At 39.7% G+C, this 23,212-nt stretch overlaps 1 protein-coding gene and 1 pseudogene across 2 annotated transcripts in view; one reads left to right on the top strand and one right to left on the bottom strand.

Moving 5' to 3' along the window:
• The window catches only part of DNAI1 (dynein axonemal intermediate chain 1), a 64,267-nt gene that overhangs the window by 1,644 nt on the left and 39,411 nt on the right, over positions 1-23,212 (top strand). For both annotated transcript variants that reach the window (XM_037798231.1, XM_037798232.1), the window contains exon 2: positions 22,830-22,862. In XM_037798231.1, coding sequence (XP_037654159.1) covers positions 22,830-22,862 — 33 coding nt within the window. The remainder of the gene's footprint in view (positions 1-22,829; positions 22,863-23,212) is intronic.
• Positions 16,741-20,181, bottom strand: LOC119505073 (annotated as a pseudogene).

Here is a 23,212-nt window from a genome sequence, read left to right on the forward strand (position 1 = left end):
CCCCCAAAAGTTCCCTTGTACCTCATCCCAGTCAGTTCCTTCCTCCCTCTCCTACCTCAGCCCTAGGTAACCACTGTCACTGTAGCCTAGATTTGTCTATTCTAGCACTTGCCGTTTGAACAAGCTTGTGGATCAGTTTCCCCAGCTCATTTAGGAGGCATTAGAAATTAGTTGCATAGACAGCAGAGAGAGGTGATAACTGACAGGAAGCAGAGAAAATGGGACAAATGTCCCTGCACATCAGCATTGCCCCGTGGAGGGAAGCATTGTTTTAGTAGGGTGTAAATATTGGTTTACAGGGTATGAGAAAAGGCTGGCTTATGCTAGGTTTTATTCATTGTGCTCTTATCTCAGCAAATTCGATCCAGTGCTAAGTTGGGCAGGGGATGACCTAGAGATGTTCTCCAGAGCTTAATCCAATGGGGGAGACAGGAAACAGGCATATAAAGATAAGGAAAAATGGAATCCCTGGGGCTGAGAGGGAGAGAAGCATGTAGGTTAGAGCAGCAGAAAGGCTTCAGGGAGGAGGCAAGTAGGACTTGGATGACTGCGGTGAGGAGGGAAGATCAGGAATGAGTTAGGGGACAGAGATGAGTATAAACTTCATCTGTTCATGCCACTCCACTGGTCAGACCTTTCAATGGCTCCCTGTTGCTCTCAAGATAAAGTTTCAAAGTCCAATTTGCTTGGGAAGGCCTACAAGGCCCTATATGGTGTGGCCTTTTCTACCCACCCTACTTCAGATCTCTTTATTGTTCCAAGAAAATTCCACAATGTCAGCACACTGAACTGTCCTCACTTCTGAGAAAGTGACACCCACACTCTCTCCTATAGGTTTTTTTTTTAATTGAGATTGTTCACATACCATACAATTATCCAAATATCCAAAGTGTAACATCAGTTGCCCCTGGTACCATCATACAGCTGTGCATCCATCACCACAATCACCGCGATTAGTTTTTTTTTCAATTTTTAGAACATTTTCATTACTCCAGAAAAGAAATAAAAACACAAAAAGGAAACTCAAATCCTCCCATACCCCTAACCACCACCCCCTCCATTGTTAACTCATAGTTTTGGTATAGTACATTTGTTACTGTTGATGAAAGAATGTTAAAATACTACTAACTGTAGTATATAGTTTGCAAATAGGTATATTTTTTCTCTATAGGTCCCTCTATTATTAACTTCTAGTTATAGTGTCATACATTTGTTCTGGTTCATGAAAGAGATTTCTAATATTTGTACAGTTAATCACAGACATTGCCCACCACAAGGTTCACTGTTTTATACATTCCCAACTTTTAACCTCCAACTTTCCTTCTGGTGACATACATGACTGAGTTTAGCCTTTCCACCACAATTACACACCATTCAGCACTGTTAGTTATTCTCACAATGTGCTACCATCACCTCTGTTCATTTCTAAACATTTAAGTTCACCCTAGTTGAACATTCTGCTCATAATAAGCAACCGCTCCCCATTCTTTAGCCTCATTCTATATCCTGGTAACTTATATTTCATGTCTATGAGTTTACATATTATAATTAGTTCATATCAGTGAGAACCTGCAATATTTGTCCTTATGTGTCTGTCTTATTTCACTTAGTATAGTGCCTGCAAGGTTTCTTCATTAACTCATTTTTTTTAAGATGGTTTTGTTCACACACCATACATTCCATCCTAAGTAAACAATCTGCAGTTCCCTGTATAGTCACATATTTATGTATTCACCCCCATCACTACTATCTATATAAGGACATCTCCATTTCTTCCACAAAGCAGCAGGAAGAGTCAAAGAAGGTAGAGAGACAAAAGAAAAAGAAAAAAGAAAGAGAAAAACAAACAAACATGACAGCTAGGAAGCAACAAAAGGAAAAATAATATTAGACTAAAGTAGAATAAAAAGTCAGACAACATTATCAATGCCAAGAGTTCCATATCTCTCCCTTATGTCCCCCTCTTATATGCATTTAGCTTTGGTATATTGCCTTTGTTACATTAAAGGAAGCATAATACAATGTTTCTGTTAATTATAGTCTCTAGTTTGCATTGATTGTATTTCCCCCCCAATATCTCCCTATTTTTAACACCTTGCAAGGTTAAAATTCACTTGTTCTCTCATGAAAAAACATATTTGTACATTTTATCACAATTGTTGAGGACTCTAGGTTTCACTGAGTTATACAGCCCCAGTCCTTATCTTTCCTCTTTCCTTCTGGTGTCCCACATGCTCCTAACCTTCCTCTTTCAACTATTCTCACAGTCATCTTTGTTCAGTGTACTTACATTGCTGTGCTACCATCACCCAAAATTGTATTCCAAACCTCTCCTGTCTTTTCCTATCTGTCTGTAGTTCTCCCTTTAGTGTTTGCTGTAAAGCAGGTCTCTTGTTCACAACCTCTGTCGTTGTCTGTTTGTCAGAGAATATTTTAAACTCTTCCTCATATTTGAAGGACAGTTTTGCTGGATATAAGATTCTTGGTTGGTGGTTTTTCTCTTTCAATATCTTAAATATATCAGACCACTTCCTTCTTGCCTCCATAGTCTCTGCTGAGAAATCCACACATAGTCTTATCAAACCTCCTTTGTATGTGATGGATCCCTTTTCTCTTGCTGCTTTCAGGATTCTCTCTTTGTCTTTGACGTTTGATAATCTGATTATTAAGTGTCTTGGCGTAGACCTATTCAGATCTGTTCTGTCTGGGGTATACTGCCCTTCTTGGATCCGTAATTTTGTGTCTTTCATAAGAGATGGGAAATTTTCATTGATTATTTCCTCTATTATTGCTTCTGCCCCCTTTCTCTTCTTCTGGGATACCAATGACACGTACATTCCTGCATTTCATTTTGTCCTTAAGTTCCCAGAGACATTGCTCATATTTTGCCATTCTTTTCTGTATCTGTTCTTTTGTGCATAGGCTTTCAGGTGTCTTGTTCTCCAGTTCCTGAGTGTGTTCTTCTGCCTCTTGAGATCTGCTGTTGTATGTCTCCATTGTGTCTTTCATCTCATGTATTGTGCCTTTCATTTCCATAGATTCTGCCTATTGTTTTTTTGAACTTTCGGTTTCTACCTTTTATATGCCCAGTGTTTTCTTTATAGCCTTCATCTCTTTTGCCATATCTTCCCTAAACTTTTTGAATTGATTTAACATTAGTTGTTTCAATTCCTGTATCTCAGTTGAAGTGTAAGTTTGTTCCTTTGACTGGGTCATAACTTCATTTTTCTTAGTGTTCAGTTGTAGTTTTCTGTTGTCTAGGCATCTGGTTTCCTTGGTTACTCCAATCAGGTTTTCCCAGGCCAGAACAGGCTCAGGTCCCAGACAGGGGCAATATTCAGTATCAGGTTTCCCTGAGGTTGTGTCTTAGAAGATTAACACACCCTGTGAGGCATCAAGCTGCTATGCTTTTCCTAACCTGCTCAGCAGGTGGCGCCTGTCAGCCTGTAGCTCCTGACTGGTGTAAGGAGGTGTGGCCTCCTTAGTTTCTGTTTTGGCTGTTGTTCCCCAGGCTCTGGAGTCTGGTTCTGAATGAAAGACAGGTAGTAGAGCTGGGCACCACCTCCTTCCTCCTGGGGAAGATACACCCCCTAGGGAGTTTTCATCTGCATTTAAATAGGTTCTTTGTCTCTCTGACTCTGCTATCTCCACCCTTGTCTGGGTCAGAGTGCTGCAAACTGAAAATGGCTGAGGCTTTCTCCACTGAGCTGCTCAGTTTGAGAGAAAGAAGAAGGGACAGTCCACAGCCCCCAGTTCCACCTGTCAGCCAGAGATAGCACCTGGTCCTCTTGGCTCCCCTTCCTGGGACAGAGAAGTCCCCTCGCTCTTCAAGGTCAGTCGTCACTAAGAGCCTCCATCTGCTTGTTGGGGATTTGTAGCTTGTATTTGAGCAGTCCATGTTTGCCAATTATAACCCCAGTTGAGCTGGACTAAGGCATATTTGCTTGTTCAGACAGTGCTGCTCTCTATCACAGTGAGGCTTTGCAGGTCGGGCTGCCATTGTGGGAGAGGGCTCCTGGCTCAGATCTGCAGTTTCTTTTCACAGATTCCACGCTGTGATCTCAGGCATTCCTCCCAATCCAGGTTGGTGCACGATGTGTGGGCAGTCACGGTTGTCCCCCAGCAGTTATTCCAGATCATTTACTAGTTGTTCCTAGTTGTTTATTAGTTGCTCCAGGGTGACTAACTAACTGCCACTCCTCTCTATGCCACCATCTTCTTCCATCTCCAAGACATGTATTTTTTTCTCTCCTATAGGTTTTTGAAACTGCTACTTTCTCTGCTTTTCTATCTACTGTCCCTTGCTTCCCCTCTCCCCCAAATCTTCCCTTCATCTCCTATTCCTACTTTGGGTTTTAGCTTGGCCATCTGTTTTGGTTTCATAGGCTACTCAAAGCAAATACCATGAAATGGGTTGGCTTAAACAATGGGAATTTATTAGCTTACAATTTGAGGATGTGAATGTGTCAAAATCAAGGCATCATCAAGGCGATGCTTTCTTCCTGAAAACCGGCTGCCAATGATCCTTGGCTCCTCTGCAATGCAGCGACACATGGCAGCATCTCCTGGTCTCCCTTCTTTTCCGGGTTTTGTTGCTTTCAACTTCTTGCTTCCATGGCTTTCTTTCTCTCTCTCTGTATTCATTCTGTATATAAAGAACTCCAGTAAAAGGACTGTGGTTGTTTGAAGGTGTATGAAACCCAGAAAAAAACATATTCTTAAACCTAGTCCATTTCTAATGATGCAGACCCATTGTAAGGAGGAGCTTTTGATAAAACTACTTCAGTTAAGGTGTAACTCATCTCATTCAGGATGGGTCTTAATCCTCTTACTGGAGTCCTTAATAAATGGCCTCCAGTAAGTCATGGAATCAAAAAGCTGATGGCAAAGAAACCTGGAAGAAAAGGGAGAGATCAGCAGATGCCACTTGCCTTGCCATGTCACTGGCAGTTGGTCTTTGGGAAGAAAGCATCACCTAGGTGACACCTTGATTTTGACATTTTCATGGCCTCAAACTTGTAATCTTGTAAACTAATGGAATTCCCATTGTTTAAGCCAAATGATTTCATGGTGTCTGCTTTAAGCAGCCTGGGAAACTAAGATAAGGACCCAAGACCCATCCTGAATGAGGTGGGTCACACTTTAACTGAAGTCGCCTCATCAAAAGGCCTACTTACAATGGGTCCACACCCACAGGAATGGAATAAATTTAAGAACATGTCTTTCTGGGGTACATATAGCTTCAAACCACCACACCATCATATTCTCCTACAAGGTAGTAAGTGCCCTCTGTGGAGATAGAGTAGGGTGATATCCCTGCTATACTATAAACTCTGTGATGGCAATGATCATGTCTGACTCATTCATCATTGATTCCCCTGCACCTAACACAATGCCTGGAATATATTAAATTCTCAGCAAATGAGTTGGATATGAATTCTGAATGCCCTGAATTGTTTTTTGGAAGTTTTGATCTGGGAGTGTTTGAAGGATAAGAAGGCGTAAGCTTGGGATGTGGAGACTAGTGGGGAGTGATAGCATGGAAACATCACTGAATAAGTATACTTTTCTGGGTTCATGCTTATGTCTGCTTTAACAGTAGGGCTATTAATGATTCATATTTGAACCACAATGCACCCATGCTTTAAGAGCGGGGTGTTAGAGGTCAAAAATACTGATGATGCAAATATTCATTCTCATTCAACGTTTATTGGACACCTACTTTGTGTCAGGTACAGTTTTGGTATGATAGAACAATAAAGAAAACAAGCAAAAATTCCTGCTCTCATGGAGTTTATCTATTAGTTGGGGGTAAGTTGTTAATAAACAAATAAGTAAAATATATATCAGTTGGTGATAGGTGCCAAGGAGAAAAATAAAGTAGGAAAATGGAGTAAGAAGTACAGGGAACCAGAAGATTATGATTTTAAAAGGGCAGTCAAGGAAGGCCTCACAAAGGTGACATTTGAGCCAAGATCTGAAGGATACGAAGGCATTGGCTATGTGGTTATCTGGGTGGGAGGAAGGATTCCAGACAGAGGACATAGCAAGTGGAAAATTCCTAAGGTCGAAGCCTGCTAAACCTGTTCTGCAACAGCAAGGAAGGGAGAGGGGGAGAGTGGCAGGATATAAGGTCAGAGAGGTGCATCCTTATACCCTGTAGGGCTAATCAAATAACCCATGGCATATTAAATTGATCATGATGGAGCTCCATTAATCATAACGTGTAATTGAAATGTATGACTGTCAGGCACCATAAACCATGACCAGCTCAAAACATGCCCCAATAACAAATTGTCCTTCCTGAAAATTGTGAGAATTCCAGCTGGCTGCATGTGTACATGTGCAAGAGGAGCTATGCAGCGTTGCCAAACATTGCCTGGCAGCCAGACTTCTTAGTAGAGAACCGAATTCTGTGAACTCCAGTTAAAAGCTAATTTTAGTTTATGACTAACAAATTTTAGTACCTCTTTATAACTCAGTTGGTTAATGTAAAAAATCAAAGTCTGGAATTTTGCATCATTATCTTGTAAGAGCCAAAGAAATGATTTATATTTTTGAATCATTTTGTGGTCTCTCAAGAGACCCCTCTGTGACAATACTTTGAGAAATACTGATCTAGATGAAGGGTGCTAGGGTGGGGGTGAATAGGCAGGATTGGACGTCAGGCCAAAGGAGATCCTAGATGACTCAGAGATTTTTGAGTCTGGTGATTGGTCCTGGGATCATAGAAGAAAGGAGGGGAGGAGATGAGCATCACATAGGGGAAGTTGATGTGTTTCTATATGCACAAAGTAAGCTACCCTCACTCCTGTTATCCTTGCCCCCAGTGTCATACTTGCACCTTCTTATCTCCCTCAAACCCTGGACATGCTAGATATGATCCTTCACTCTTTTAACTCCTAAATATCTCTCAAATAAAACAAATTTTCTTCATCTTTACTGCCACCTTCCTAGCCCAGCCTACAATCATCTCTCACCAAATTGCTGTTTCTTTGTAACTGGTCTTCCCTCATCTACTCATGCCCCTTCCAGTCAATTGTCTACACCCCATCAAGAGTCATCTTTTTTCCCCCAATAGTTTATACTGGTCAGTTATTTCTTTCCCTCTCTCTCTGTCTCTCTCTTTCTTAATTAATAGACTATTTTTAGAACAATTTTAGGTTTACAGAAAAATTGAGCAAATACTACAGAGAGTTCCCATTTACCCCCTCTTTCCCGCACATAGTTTTTACTGTTATTAGTATCTTGCATCATTATGGTACATTTGTTACACTGATGAACCAATATTAATGCACTGTTATTAACTGAAGTCCATAGTTTACACCAGAGTTCAAAGAGTGATCTTTTTAAAACATCAATCTAATTATGTCATCCCCCACTTAGAATGAAGCCTTCAGTAACTCCCATTGTTCTTAGGATAGGGAACAAATCTTTAGAAAACTCTTCAGAGGCCTGCATGGGCTGAGGCCTGCCTCATTTCTAAGCCTTAACTATACCACTCTACCCCCATTATTTCTGTGCTTCATTCCAGTGTGCTGTCCCCTCTTTCTGAAATACACTTTACACCCTTCCTCAAATAGGTACTCACTCCTAAGATTCCAGCCCAAAGATTGCACCCTACAACCCACCTCAGTGCCCCTGCCCTGTTCTTGAAGGCAGGAGTAAATTTCTTTTATTGTTATAGTCTCATTGCTCTGTGTTCCTTTCTTTCATAATACGCATCTCTGTTTGCAAGTATTCACTTATTTTTGTAATTGTTTAAGTACCCGTCTCTCCCATTAGACTGTGAGCTCCTTGAGGGCAGGGCCTATGAATGTTTTTGCTGACATGTATCCTCAGCTCCTAATACAGTGGCCATCTCTTCAGAAGCTCTCAATGAATGATTGCTGAGTGAATGATAGAATATGGTGGGGGAAGTAGCATAGGGTGCTGTGAAAACATGTGGTGGGGATCCTAATGCTGACTCTGGGGGAATCAAGGAAGACTTGCGGGAGGAACACCAGCATTTATGGTTTACACAGAGGAAGAAGAGTCCAAAATGGAGACTAAGAAGGAGTCACTAGAGAGGTAAGAAGACAAGGAAAAATAATGTCCCAGGAGCCAAAGAAAGAGTATGCTCATAGTAAAAGCATGTGAGTAGTCATGTCACATGCTGCTGAGGGGTCAATGAAGATGAGAACTGAGACATAGCCATTAGATTTAATAAATATGAAGTCACTGGGGACTTTGGCAAGAATAATTTCAGTGATAAAAGGCAGACTGAATTGGGCAAAGAGGGCAGTAGAGACCATGAAGACAAGGATTGTGTGTGTGTGTGTGTGTGTGTGTGTGTGTGTGTGTGTGTGTTTAAGATGGAAGTAAGGCCTGAATATGTTAAATGCTGAGGGGAAAGACCCTGAATGGAAAGAAAAGTTGAAGATAAAGGAGAAAAATAAAATAACGACTATACCAAAGTCTCTGAGGTAGTGGGAATGACTCAGTTGTGGACAGGGAGAGGAGCACTTTGTAACAGGAAAGAAGAAAGGATGAAGGGATGGATGCAGATGATGATAATTTAGAGGTTTAGTGGCAGGAAGTTGAGAGAGTTTTCTCTTCTCTTTTCCTTGTAGTGTTATGGAATTCCTTCTGGAAGTGATAACTAGAAAACAAATTTTACCAATGGCTGTTCTATTTTGTTATGATTACAGTCATGCTATTCTCAGAGAATTATGATCTGAGGTTTTTCATGCACAATTATCAGATTACAAAACAGCTGTGAGCCTTTGAGGCCAGGACTTGGTCTCCTCCTTCCCTTACTGTGGAGCCTGACACATTGTTAGTGTTTGGTACATGCCAGGTACTCAAATAATAAGGGCAAAGGGCCCTTTTGCTGATCCTTGGGCTTTGCAACCTGCAAGCTGATGCTGAAGAGTAATTTTGATTCTCTGGCTCCAGCTGTGAGCAAGCCACATGAAATTGTTTTTTGCCAGTTAGGAATTTGAATGGCATGTTCAATCTTCCCAACAGCTGAGCACTGACAGAATTCTGTGGAGAAGCAAGCAAAAGACAAGGCTGTTGATCAAACTTTGATTTCATTGCTTCATGTCTCACAGCACTTGTTCTACCCATGGAGCTCACTGGATTCTGGTTTGTGTAGTGGGTTTATGTCTTCCATTTATTTCCCCTCCTAGACTTGAGAATCTTGGGAATGGGGAACAACTCAACCTTGACTGTTCTTTAGCTGCCATCCCAGAACCTGGCACATGGTAGATCCTTAATAGATACTGGATGAATGGATGATGACTGAATAAATTAATTGATGAGTGGCTGAATGAATGAATGAATGAATGAATTATATACTACAATACTCTGGCCACTGACTTTTCTTTCTAGGATTATACAAGAAAGTGTTCATGCCTCCTTTGCCTAGCCAAAGCAGCCTAATTTTGTTAATTATGTGTAGATACCCTACCACTGGTGTTAAACAGATTTTCCTACCTTTATTTTTACTTCACATTCATTTCCTCCTTGGTTTATTCTTTCAATGTGTCATTTATTCAACCTCAAATCTTGTTTTGGGACAAATTGAAGTATAAATAGATAAAATAATTTGCTAATACTGGGCAGCTAAATGATTCCCTGCCTCTGTATCTTTGTTAAGGATTTTGTTCCCTCTACTTGGAATGCCCAAGTCTTCCCTACTCTTCCTGCCCTTTAAGAGCCTGGAAAACTCTAAGGCATATATGTTTTAGTTAAGCTCTTTTAGTTGCAAAGAACAGAGGCTCACTCAAGTTACCTCAAGTAAAAGGGGGTGAATAAAGAGGGAAGGTATGAATGTGGGGGTTTGTGGGTGAGTATTATAAATACACAGATAGCCTAGAATTAGAATTAGAAAGCTGTTAGTGCTGAGGCAGTTGTAGGACCAACTACTTTCTCCATCTCTCTCATGGCGTCTCTTTTTCTCTTAGCAACTGTTTCATTCTGCACTCTAATTCACCAAACAGCCAGCTTTTCCATGTGTTCTTCTCCCTCATAACTTCAGTGTGTGTCTAGCTTGTTGTGGCCATTCTGGCCTCTTATCTACTTCACAAGAATCCCCACCAGTCTCTCCATCCAACTGCTAGTTCTTTCTGTAGTCCCAGTTCAAACTCTGGGAGAGGGAACATGATTGACCCAGCTCATCTGGTCGTGCTAGGCTGTGTCAGGGAGGGGCAAGATCCTATGGCTTTCTAAGCAACCAGAGCTATGAGTAGGGCAGGTTGTCTAGAAAGGAGGTATGGTCCTTCCTTGGCTCCTCCAGTGTAAGATATAAGTTGCTTTACTCTAAAGTAACTCTGCGTTGTTTCTGGTAATTCTTTTTCTCATCAATTGTGCAGAAGGGGCCTCAGATTTCTTCCAATCCATTGCCTTCATTCAGAGCTGGTATTTACATTATAAGAGGCTCAGTCATTTACAAAAGACTTTACTGTAGAATTTTTAAAAATAGAACATTTTTTGCAATTAATTTTAAACTACAGCACACTTTATATGTAACATTTTAAAACTTCATGTAGGAAACCTGTACTTCTGACCATGATGGAGCTACTGGACTTACCCTCCTACTTTAAAGAACTATAAACCTAAACACAATATATGAGGCAATCTTCCTACTGTAAAGAAGCATAAATCTGAACATAATATGTAGACAACACAGAACAGTGATTCTTTAGGGAAGGAAAACACCCTATATGAGTGACACATTTACCCTCACTCTCTGCCTAGGAATAATGTCTTGATAATGGCACAGGGAGAAGGATCCCAGTGAGACAATCAAGATGTTGGAATTTGCAGACAGTGACTTTAAAGCAGCTATTATAAGTATATTTAAGGACTTAAAATAGTGCTTTAATGGATGGAGAATCTAAACAGAAAAATGGAAACAATTGGAAAGTATAATAGTATAATACCTGAAATGAAAAATTCATTGGATGGGTGTAACAGTTGATCCATAGAAATTATCAATCTGAAGAACAGAAAGACATAAGATTGAAAAAAAAATTAAGAGAGCCTTAGTGACCTGTGGGAATGTATTGAATAGTCTAACATATATGTAGCTGGAATCTGATAAGGATAAAGAGAGAAAGGTGAGGAAAAAAAATTTGAAGAAATAATGGTCAAAAATTTCCTAAACTTGGTGGAAATCATTATAGTATTATCGGAAATTCGGCAAGTCCCAAATAGGATAAAGACAAAGAAAATCACATCTGTGTACCTCATAGACAAACTATTGAAAAAGAAAGATAAAAGAATCTTGAAAGTAGCCAGAGAAAAATGACACATCACATACAGCGAAACAGTGATATAAATGATGGCTGATTTGCCATTGAAACAATGAAGGCCAGAAGACAATGCAATGACATCTTTAAAGCACTGAAAGAAAATTATTGTCAACTTAGAATTCTATATCTAGTAAAAATATCCCTCAAAAAGGTGGGTGAAATAAAGTCATTTTCAGATACACTAAAGCTGAGAGAATTTGTCCTCAGCCGACCTTACTACAAGAAATACTAAAGGAAGTTCTTAAGGCTGAAAGAAAATTACACCAGATGGAACTCAATCTACAAGGAGGACCAGAAAGTACTCAAAATGGTAAATATGTGGATGAAGCTAAAAGACTAACTTTTGCTTTCCTATTAATTTTCTTAAAATATATGTGACCATTTAAAGCAAAAATAATATCATTTATATTGTATATAGAATAAAATATGTAACAACAATAAAACAAAGGATAGAAGCTGATGATAAATGGAATTATACTGTTGTAAGGCTATTACAATGTGAATAATGATATGTACAATATTTATTCTTAGTAGACTATGGTAAGTTTAAGATACATGCTGTAAATCTTAGAGCAATACCTGGAATAATAATACAAAGAGGCACAGTTTAAAAGCCAATAGAGGAAATACAAATACTAAAAAAATTCAATTAACCCAAAAGAAGGTGGAAGAGAAAAAAAAAAGAGAGAGAGAGAGAGAGAGACCCAATTATATGTTGCCTACAAGAGATGCAGTTTAAGTGTAAAGACATAGAGAAGTTGAAAATAAAAGGGCAGAAAGGACACACCACGCAAATGGTAAGTATAAGGAAACTGTGTGGCTATAGTGTTATCGGACAAAATAGGCTTCAAGACAGAGTATGCTCAGAGATAAATAGGGACATTTCAAATGATAAAAGGGTCAATTCAAGAGGGAAATATAAAATTACAAATGTAGAATGACCTATTAGAGCTTGAGGATATATGAATGAAAAACCCAACAGAACTAAAGAGAGAAATGGAAAAATTATAATCATCAGACATTTTACACTCCTCTGTCAGTAACTGAGAGATACAGAAGATCTCAATGACATTGTTAACTAACTTGACCTAATTAACATTTATAGACATTACACCCAAGAACTGAAGAATAAAAATTACACCCAAGAACTGCAGAATGTTCCCAAAGATATACTGAATAACTAGGACATAAATAAGTCTCAATAAATTTCAAAAGATTAAAATCTTAAGGAATGTGCTCTCTGACTACATTGGCATTAAATTAAAACTAAATAATATCTTTTAAAACTCTTTTTTAGAAAAAAAAGAGTACACTTCTAAATAATGCATGGATCAAAAAAATCAGAAGAGAAATTGGAAAATATTTGATATTGAATGGTAATGAAAACAAAACATTATCAAAAATTGCAGGATGTTGCTAAAGTTTACTTAATGGATATATGTAGCTTTACATGCTTACATTAGAGAGTAGTAAAAGTTTAAAATAAAGTTTCAATCTTAAGAAACTAGAACAAGATGAACAAATTAAGTCCAAAGGAAGTAAAAGGAAGGAAATAATGAAGGTGTATTTAATTGATTCAATTTATTTCATTGACTCATTCATTTATTTCATTGTTTCATAGAAAGTCAGAAGTTAGGTCTTTGAAAAGTTTAATGAAATTTATAAACCCTAGCAAGGTTCCACAAGATATAAAGAAAGCACAATAACCAATACCACAAATGAAAAATGAGATATCACTATAGATCTTACAGACATTAAAAAGGATAATATGTGAATATTATTTACAGCTTTATGCTGGTATAGTCAACAATTTAGATTGATGAACAAATTTCTTGAAAAACACAATTTACCCTAGTTGACACAAGAAGGAATAGAAAATAAGAAAAGCGCCATAGTTACTAAAGAAATTGAATTCATAATTTAAAATCTTCCCACAAAGAAACATCAGGCCCAAATGGTTTCATGGACGAATTGTATCAAATATATGAGGAATAAACAATGCAAATCTTTCACAAAGCCTTTCAGAGAATAGAAGAGGTAAAAAGTCATAACTCATTTTATGATGCCACCATAACCTTCATATAAAAGTGAAGCTATTGTAAGAAAAAAAATTACAGGTCTATATATATCATGAACATAAATGAAAAAAATACCTTAACCAAATATTAACAAATCTATTCCAACAATATGTAAAAAGAATAATGTATGAGGCCAAGTGGGGTTTATCCCAAGAATGCAAAGTTGGTCAACATTGAATAACCAAGTAAGCCACAAAGCAAGCCTTAACAAATTTTAAAAGATCTGCACACAAATTATCTTTTCAGACAACAATGGAATGAAACTAGAAATCAATAATAGAAGGACAACTGGAAAACTCATAAATATGTGGAAATTAAACAACACCCTGAAACAAATTATGGGTCAAAGAAAAAATCACAAGGGAATTAGGAAAAAATAACTTGAGACAAATTTAAATGAATACAAAGCATACCAAAACTTATGGGGTGCAGCAAAAGCAGTGCTCTGAGGGAAATTTATAGCTGTAAATGCTTACATGAAAAAAAGAAGAAAGATCTCAAATCAATAACCTAACTGTACATGTTAAGAAACTAGGAAAAGGAATGAAAATTAAACCCAAGCTAGCAGATGGAAGAAGATAATAGAGGTTATAGCATAGATAAATGAAATAAAGAATAGAAAAAAGTATAGAAAAATCAATGAAACCAAAATTGGTTCTTTGAAAAGAACAACAAAATTGACAAATCTTTAGCTAGATTTATAAGAAAAAAAGAGAGAATATTCAAATTGCTAAAATCACTGCTTACATCCTTCTCACTGGTGAAAGACTGAAGCTTTCCCTCTAAGATCAGAAATAGGATGAGGATGTCCACTGTCACCACTGTTATTCAACATTGTACAGGAAGTTCTAGTCAGAATAATTAGGCAAAAAAAAAAATGAAAGAAAGAAAGAAAAAAGGAAGGAAAGGAAGGAAGGAAAAGAAAAGAAAAAAGAAAAGGAAGAAAGAAAAGAAAAGAAAAGGCATCCAAATTGGAAAGGAAGAAGTGAAACTTTCCATTGAATGGCTATACTTTATTTCACTAGGTCCCTGTTGATGAACATTTGGTTTTTTTTTCCATTTAAAATTACAAATAATACCACAGTGAGCAATTTTGTATGTACATCTTGTGCACTTGTGTGAGTATTTCTATAGAATGAATACATAAAGTGGAGCTGCTGATCGAGGGCTATGTGCATTTTAAATTTTGACAGGTATTGCCAAATTACCGTACAAAGAGTTTGCATCAATGGGCACTCTTACCAGCTGTGTATGATCATGCCAATTACCCTGCATACCACTGTTTCAAAATTTTGAGGTCCTTTTCAGCTAGACTTTATTGAGTGCTTTCTGTGTGTTTTGGATACTACTTTAGGTGCAGGGATTTGAAATGCATTCATTGTAGCTGGAGGAAGATTTGTTGGTGAATTACTGTTCCTTTGGGACTAAGAAGAGCTTTTACCCATTTAGAAATGGAAACTGCAAGCTGGTGAGGTATTCTGTTTCAATTTAGCTTAATGGGAACATGTTAGTGAGTTTTAAAATAAGGACCAAGACAACTGAGATGGTAAACGAAGTCTCCTGGGTCCCAGGAAACAGGATGCAGCATCTGTGGGTTTGCCTGCTTCAAAGAGCCCTCTCTTTCCAGGAAAAATCATGTTTCACCATTGAACTCTTTGGTGGCGATATGAGCAGCTGAAGGCAATCCCTAAGGTGGTTGCTTCCTCATAGGTAAAGAACCACCCAGATACTGCATGGCTGAGGGCAAAGCAGGGTCTATGAGTGGGAATATACTGCTTCTAGCCATCATTTATTGGACACACTCTGGCTAGGCACAGCATTATGCCCTTTATGTGCATCAACTCATTTAATCTTCTGTTACAGGCCATGATTGTCTGAAGGGATGTCATTGTAATGCCCTTTTTAAAGATAAGGATATTGAGGCTCAGAGAGGACAAGTAACTTGCCTAGGATTGTAGAGCTAACAGGTAGCAGAGTGAGGACTCAGAACTAGTATGGATGACTCCAAAACCCACATGCAGGCTCTGTAGCTACATCTAAGCACGTACTCATTTTATTTAATATTTTGTCTTCATGATAGGGAACAGCTTAAGAAATTTTGACCTCCTATTTACACCTAAAATATGCTCAGGTACAAAAGAGTCGCTTCTACTGCTCAGTGGTTCAAGTACCAAAACAGGTCTAAGTGCAGGTAAATGCCCATTGGGGAGGTGGTAATCATCAGCATCATCATCATCATCCCTTACAGTAATCAGAATTTTTGTTTTCAAAACACCTTCCCATTGGCCTTCTCATTTGACCTGCACAATTCTCAGAGATTTTGTCTTTTAAATGGGGATAGTTATACCTACTTTGCAGAGAGTGTGAGGATTGCATATAGTAATAACTGTACATGAGTAGTGGAGTACTTGGCCTTTAGCAAGTGATCACTACACTATAGCTGGGGATTGTGATGGTGATCAGCTGGTCTCTGTCTGCCCCCTCCCCTACTCCATCCCCTTTGCAGATTGTGCCAGGCTAATGGACTTCAAACATCTGCTCTTGGTGTGTCACTGCTGAGCTTGAGAATATCTCTTGTCAGCTATCTTGGTTTCTCTCAGCTCCTCTACAGCTTTCCAGACTTCTTTTGGACCTAGCCCCACCCTTCTAGGCCACCTGATATTTGGCCTCCTCAAATGTCTTAGGACAGACTGAGTGGGGGTTGCACCTGAAGGCAGGTTATGGCAAGGGATAGGCCTCAAAGTAGGGCCAAACTTGGGGGGGGGGGGATTAGCCTAAAGATCACCCCAAAGTGGGCTGAGCCAAAGAAGTGATCCAAAAGTGTTGTAGAACAAGGTGGCATCTTGACAGGTCAGGAGGACTCATGCAGAAGGCTGGCCTGATAGAAAGGTGTTTTTTTTTTTTTTCTAATAATAAAATTGTATTTACTTAGAAGCATTCAGAATGTCAACAAAATAGCTGCAACCTTTTTTTTTTGTAATTACAGAGTGGGATTCAGTTAATAGAATGACAATTATTTCAGATAAGCTGCATCAGAGACAACTGAAGATGAAAAAACTACCATCCCCATACATAACTAATTTGTGCTGTGAACCAACAAGAACCTACTTTACATTTCCATGCCAATTTACAATCCCCATACTGTACCAGGCAAGGTTAATGGCTATTGAAAAGACCACCAGGACAGGGCAATCTAAAGATACATTCGATAGTGTGTTAACTATACAAAAAAAGACACTGTACAGTTTAAAAACAAATCGTACACAGCCTTACATTTCAATTTTGTTTCTTTAGAAGGAGTGAGTTGTGTACAGGAGGGTTAAATGCTTTATAGACAAGAAAAAAACTGCACTAGAACTGACTTATTCATTACCATCATCTTCATCTTCCTCCTCCTCATCATCTTCGTCATCTTCTTCATCTTCCTCCCCTGCCTTTTTTTCTCTTTTGTCAACCCTTGGTGACTCCATTTTTTGCTGCATCAGGCTTTCCTTTAGCCCGGTATGATGGTTGGGTTCATGTGTCAGCTTGGCCAGCTAATAGTACCCAAGAGTCTGGTCAAGCAAGCTCTGGCCTAACTGTTACTGCAAGGACATTTGTGGCTGGTTAATAAACCATAAGGCTGTTTTATTAAATCATCAGTCAATTGGCTGCAGCTGCGATTGATTGCAGCTGCAGTTGATTACATCAATGAAAGACATGTCTTTCACAATGAGAGAATGCAATCAGTTGGATTTAATCCAATCAGTTGAAGACTTTTAAGCTAGACAGTTAGAGGGCCTTCACTACTTCTTCAGCTAACCAGTGAAGCATTTCCTGAGGAGTTCATCGAACACGTTTATTGAAGTTGCTGGTTCACTGCCTGAGGAGCTTATCGAACGTATTCACTGGAGTTGACAGTTTGCTGCCTGCCCTATGGAATTTGGACTCATGCATACCCACAGTTATGTGAGACACTTTTATAAAATCTTACATTATAGATATCTCTTGTTGATTCAGTTTCCCTAGAGAACCCTAACTAATACACCCGGTATGCAGCAATATCCTTTTCGTATTTCTCCTTCAGCTTAGCAGCCTTCTTTTCATAAGGCTGCTTGTCATCTGCAACAGTATTATACCACATCTCTGCCAGTTTCTTTGCAATATCGCCAATGGATAGGCCAGGATGTTCGCCTTTGATTTTTGGGCAATATTCAGAACAAAACAAGAAAAAGGCCGAAGGAGGCCTCTTGGGTGCATTGAGATCCTTGAACTTTTTGGTTTCCCCTTTAGGAGGGATATAGGTTTCATATCGGGCCTTGTCCGCCTTGGCCATGTCTTCAAATTTTCCTTTCTCTTTAGCAGACATAGTCTTCCACCTCTCTGAGCACTTCTTAGAAAACTCTGAAAAGTTGACGGAAGCATCCAGGTGCTTCTTCTTGTGCTCCTCCCGGCAGGTTTGCACAAAGAAGGCTTATGATGACATTTTGCCTCTCAGCTTCTTAGGTCCCCTTTGCCCATGTCTAGTTGTTTTTCGACAGTGAAGCACAGAGTCACCCAGCACCCACCAGGCTCACACTTGCCCCAGTGCTTTCTCTATGGAGCTCAATGTATTGCAATCGATAGAAGGGTGTTAATGGTGACCTGACACCATGGTGGATAGTCTTGAGGAAGGGGGAGCAAGATGCTTGGTGTAAAGCAGTGAAGTCAGGTGGTTCATGAAGGAAATTTATGAACATGGAGATAAAGGGGAGGCATTTTATGTGGTTTACTTTGTATGTCCAGGGTGGGAAGCTCTTCTTAGATCAGCCACTCTTACCTGCCCAAGGCTTGGGGACATATCTGACAACCTGGCACACAGGCTCAGTCTCCCTGCTTATATTGCCCTTTCCTACATAAACTTAGAAAGAACTGTATGTGGTTGAGTGTGGCTGTTGAGGGGAGAGAGCAGAAGATGAGGTGGATACCATATTAGAGAGCTTGGGCTTCATCTTGGCTGATGGTGAGCTCTTGAAGGCTTTAAATCAGGAGAGTGGAGTGATTAGATACATGTTTTGGAATGATCATTTATAAATAGTGTATTAGTTAGGGTTCTCTAGGGAAACAGAATCAATAAGAGGTGTCTCTGACTATCAGATTTGTAAAAGCGACTCACACAACTGTGGGTATGCACGAGTCCAAATTCTGTAGAGCAGTCAGCAAACTGTCAACTCCAGGGAAGATGTCCGATGAACTCCTCAGGAAACAAACCGGCAACTTCGACAAATTCCTCAGGAAATGAACTGGGATCTTCGACGAACGTGTTCGATGAACTCCTCAGAAAACAAACCGGCAACTTTGATGAATTCCTCAGGAAACGCTTCACTGGGCAGCCGAAGAAGAAGTGAAGGTCCTCTATCTGTCTCGCTTATAAGTCTTCAGCTGAGTAATTGGATTAAATGCAGGCAATTGCATTCTCTCATTGTGGAAGACACACCCTTTAGTGAGTCATCAGTCCCAGCTGCAGTCAATTGACTGATGATTTAATAAACCAGCCTGTTGGTTTATTAACCAGCCACAAATGTCCTTGCAGCAATTGTTAGACCAGTGTTTGCTTGACCAGACAGCTGGGTACTATCACCTGGCCAAGTTGACACATGAACCTAACCGTCACAGATAGTGATTAAGAGTTTGTGTTCAAATCCTGGTCACCTTTGGGCCAGTTGCTTGATCTGTCTATGTCTCAGTTTCCTCATCTGTAAAATAGGAATAACGATAGCTCCTAACTCATAGGGTGGTTGTGAGGATTAAATGAGATAATGCACACAAATGACTTAGTAAATGACTGGCCCAGAGTAAGGACTCAATAACTGAAAATGACGATGCTATACTTATAGTAGAGAGATAGTAAGGGCTTGAACTAAAGGGGTGGAAAGCATAGTTATCAAAGATATTAAAGAGAATTGTTAGACTTTATATTATATTGCTAATGGGAGGGTGAGGAAAAGGCAGGCATCTTTGATCCCTCCCAGTTTCCAACTTGGGTGACTGAGTAGATGGAGGTATTCTTGAGCAAAATGGGGAATACAAGAGAAAGTGACAGTTTGGGATGGGGAAAAAAAAAACATAATGAGTTTGATTTTTGTCTGTTTTTTTTTTTTTTTTAATGGGATGATGGCCCAAACCTTACTGAGGCTGCTATGTGGAGGCTGGTTTTTAAGATGTTGAGTTTGAGTACTCTGTCATCAATTTGAACATGAGGTTCTGGGAAGTCTACACTACCACATATATTTGAGTCTCTTTATCATAAGGTAGAAGGTGAAGCTATGGGTGGGGATAAGGGCACCCAAAGAGAGCATGTAGAGTAAGAAGAGCAGAGGGTTCCTGGCAGGACCCCAGCATTTAAGAGGTTAATGGAGAAAAATGAGTCTGTGAAGGAAATTGAGAAGGAGCAATTGAAGAGATCAATGATATAGGAATGTAGGTGGAGATGTTTCAAGAAGGAGTTAGGGAGTCCTCAGCTATGTCAGGTCCTATAAGAGAATTGAGAAGTGACCACTAGGTGGCTGAGATGTCACCAGTGACCTTTATAAGGGTAGGTGCACTCCATCCCAAGTGCTATAGGCTCTGTACCAGTGGTTCAAAGATGAGCAAGTAGTAGATACAATAGTAGACACAATTCTTGCCTCAGGAGACTCACACTGAAATGTGTAATAATAATAGAAAAATGCTCTACTGTGAAGGAGTTCAGGCTGGGACATCAATTATCCCATTGATTACCAGTGTCCCTTTGGCTGCCATGGTGGTCTGGGTGGGTTTCCTCTTCCTTACCCCTCCACAGACATCCTCCCTTGGCTGAAAAGAATGATCTACCTGAGAGAAGAGGACCTTCTTTGGTCAAGAATATAAGAATAGTAGGCCTCCCTTGCTGGAATCTGCAAGCTGCTTCCCATGTGTACTACAGTTATTATGTTTCTTTTCATAATATTGTCCCTTTTGTGGCCAAAACTCAAGACAGCAGTGTTTCTATTAGAAGATACATTTCATCCAGATTCACTAGCCAATACTTGTAATGGAAGGTGGAGGGGAGCCTTGCTCAAAGTGAGGAAAGAAAGAGTAGAGGGAAGTAGGAGAAAGGTGATAGTATGTCAGGAGGAGTTAGATAAAGGATGAGCAGAGGCTAATTGGGTAGGGTTCTGTTAGGCAGAGATGGTGAGAGCAGGAAGTGGGAGGGAAGAAAAATGGTGTTCCTGGCAGGAGGAGTGGTAAAAAACAAAGGTGCAGCAGTGGTAAATCACAGACCAGTCTCAGAAACTGTGAGTAGCCTCGTAGGGCTGCATCTCAAAGTCTAGCACATGATGGTTGGGGAGCAGGCTAGAATGAGACTTGTGGCCAAATGATGGAGTTCTGAGGGCCAAGGGAGGGAGTTTCGGCTTTCTTCTTCTGTGGTTTGATGACTGCTGGCATCAAAAGCTTTTCAGGAATTCAGGCTTGTCTGTCTCAGGCTTCTTCTAGAAGACCAAGGGCCCAAAGTGGCAGCCTGACATTCAATCTCCTTTGCCATGGTTGGGAAGTCAGGACTGTAGCTGATTTCACTGGCCTGTTTTGCATTTATTATAGTGTGGCTTTTATAGTGTGTTAATTGAAATACTTCCAACTGCCAAAAACAATTACACTTAAGTTGCCTTGTCAGTTCTTTTATTGCCAGATAAATGTTTTACAGACATATTTATGGGGGGCAGTGGTAATTGGATCTCGTTTTCCATTTAAGGCTGGTGGTTTGGGTTGGGATTGGCCCTTCAGTGCTCTGTTGTGGGCTGGAAAGCTGTTTGATGTTGTGATGCTTCCATCCCTTTACTGTAGGGATCAGAGGCTCTTCAAAGAAAAGCAGCTTTCTGGCTCATGTGGCTTGGCCTCAGAGAAGGGTTCCTATCACGGGAAACCTTGGCAACCTGGCAGAAATCTGAATCCTGCTGCTCACTCCACTGACAACAATCTCACCCCAAGCTGGGACATGCTTTTCTCTTTCCTCAAGACTCTCTTTTCTCCCCTCCACCATCAAAGCCTTTCCCAAAGACCCTATCATGTAAGAGCTGTAAGAACTCATCTAGTCTAACTCCCTCACTTTGCATTTGGGAAACCAAGGGCCTGAGACTTTCTCAAGATCATGCGGGTGGTCAGTGACAGGACTGGAAGCAGAGGTCCCTTTTCAATGTGCCATGCTGCCACCAACCATTCCTTTTGGATCCTCTGCTGCCTTGACTCCTCCTTCAAGTCTGTAGGTCTCTTTCTGCCAAGAGCTCCTCTCTCATATCTTCAGCCTTCACTGACCTCCCTCTTGCTTGATCATCTGAAACCCCTATTTGTTCTGTCTCTACAGAATGGGATTTTTGTTTGTATCTTTGTTTTTTGGTAGAATATTTTTATTTTCTCTGTCATTGTTCTCCTTTTGCCTTTGTATATGCTGTTTTCTCTTGCTGAAAAGTCCTTCTGAAAAGTATTTTTTCCACCCATACAAATGATACTTGTTCTTTGAGAAATCACCACCTCTAGAAGCCTTTCCTGTGTAGTCCAGGTTGGGTAGGTACCCCTGTGCACTCCTACAGCAGCCTGTGCACATGTATCTATATTGCTGATAGAGAGCAGATTTTCAAGGGAACAAATGCTTAGTGAGTGAATGAGTGAGTGAGTGATGATCACCAGTCACACTTGTCTCTCCTCCATGGACCCTGAGTAAACTGGGGTAGGGACCTCATCTTTCTTTGTCTTTTTCTTTGTCCCACTGCTTAGGTTAGTGCCTGACATGTAAATAGATGCTCAACAAATGTTTATCAAAATGAATTGAGCATGCTGCTCTTGGGAACAGAAAATTTTAGTATGTCAGAACTAGAAGGTCATTATAGCTAATTTTCTCCATCTTACTGACAAGGAAACTGAGGCCCTGAGAAGAAGAGCACTTTGCTCAGGGTCATGATTACTGATGCATTCTGATGGCATTCTTTCATTTATTCAACACATATTTTGAACAACTATTATGTTCTAGATTCTGGGGATTCAGCAGTGGACAAAACAAAGGACCTGCTCATAAGGAAAGAGATAAAGTACTTTCACTCTAAACAAGTGTTTATAGCTATAATCTGCCCTTGAAACCTCCTTAATGACTAGTACAGAGCTGAGCATTTAAAATATGCTGCAAAAAATGTTTGTTGAACTAGGTGCAATTAAGAAATGCCTAATGTTAAGTTACCTGGTCGCTCTTCATGGGTCAGTACCACTGATGATGGAACAGGGTTGCTTCAGGAGTTGTAGGACCTCCTTGGCTGGGCCAAGAAGCACATTTTGTTACTGAGAGGACTGTTTTTGAGGCTTAGGAAAGTTCCATGTCCTTTGTCTACGAGCTCCCAGGACGGAAGCCTCACCATCACACCGTTGATGATATAACCGCTATGGTTCACTTATCTTGACTTACCTTCTGTTTCTGTTCTTCCTTCAGAGCATCAGTGTGGGCAGAGGAACCAGGAAGAGAGTAAGTGCTGAGGCCAAAACAGTCTCTCAGCAAGATGCTAAAAACATTTTGTGTGTGTGTTAAAATATTGCCTATTTATTTTACTTTTACCTATATATTTCTCAAACAAACAAAAAGAATAATATTAAAATCACCCTTAAACCCACTACTGAGGATAACTTCTCAGTTAACATTTGATGTTATATCCTCCCAGATATTTTTATGCACATATAAAAATTACATGTATTTATTTTTAAATGGAATCAAACTATATATGTTATTTTATATCCTGCTTTTCACATAATGTATTTAGAATACTTTCCATTGCCAATAAATATACTTTTATAGCATCATTTTAAAGTACTGCATAA

This window comes from Choloepus didactylus, chromosome 10 (genome assembly GCF_015220235.1).
Source record: "Choloepus didactylus isolate mChoDid1 chromosome 10, mChoDid1.pri, whole genome shotgun sequence".
NCBI lineage: Eukaryota > Metazoa > Chordata > Mammalia > Pilosa > Megalonychidae > Choloepus > Choloepus didactylus.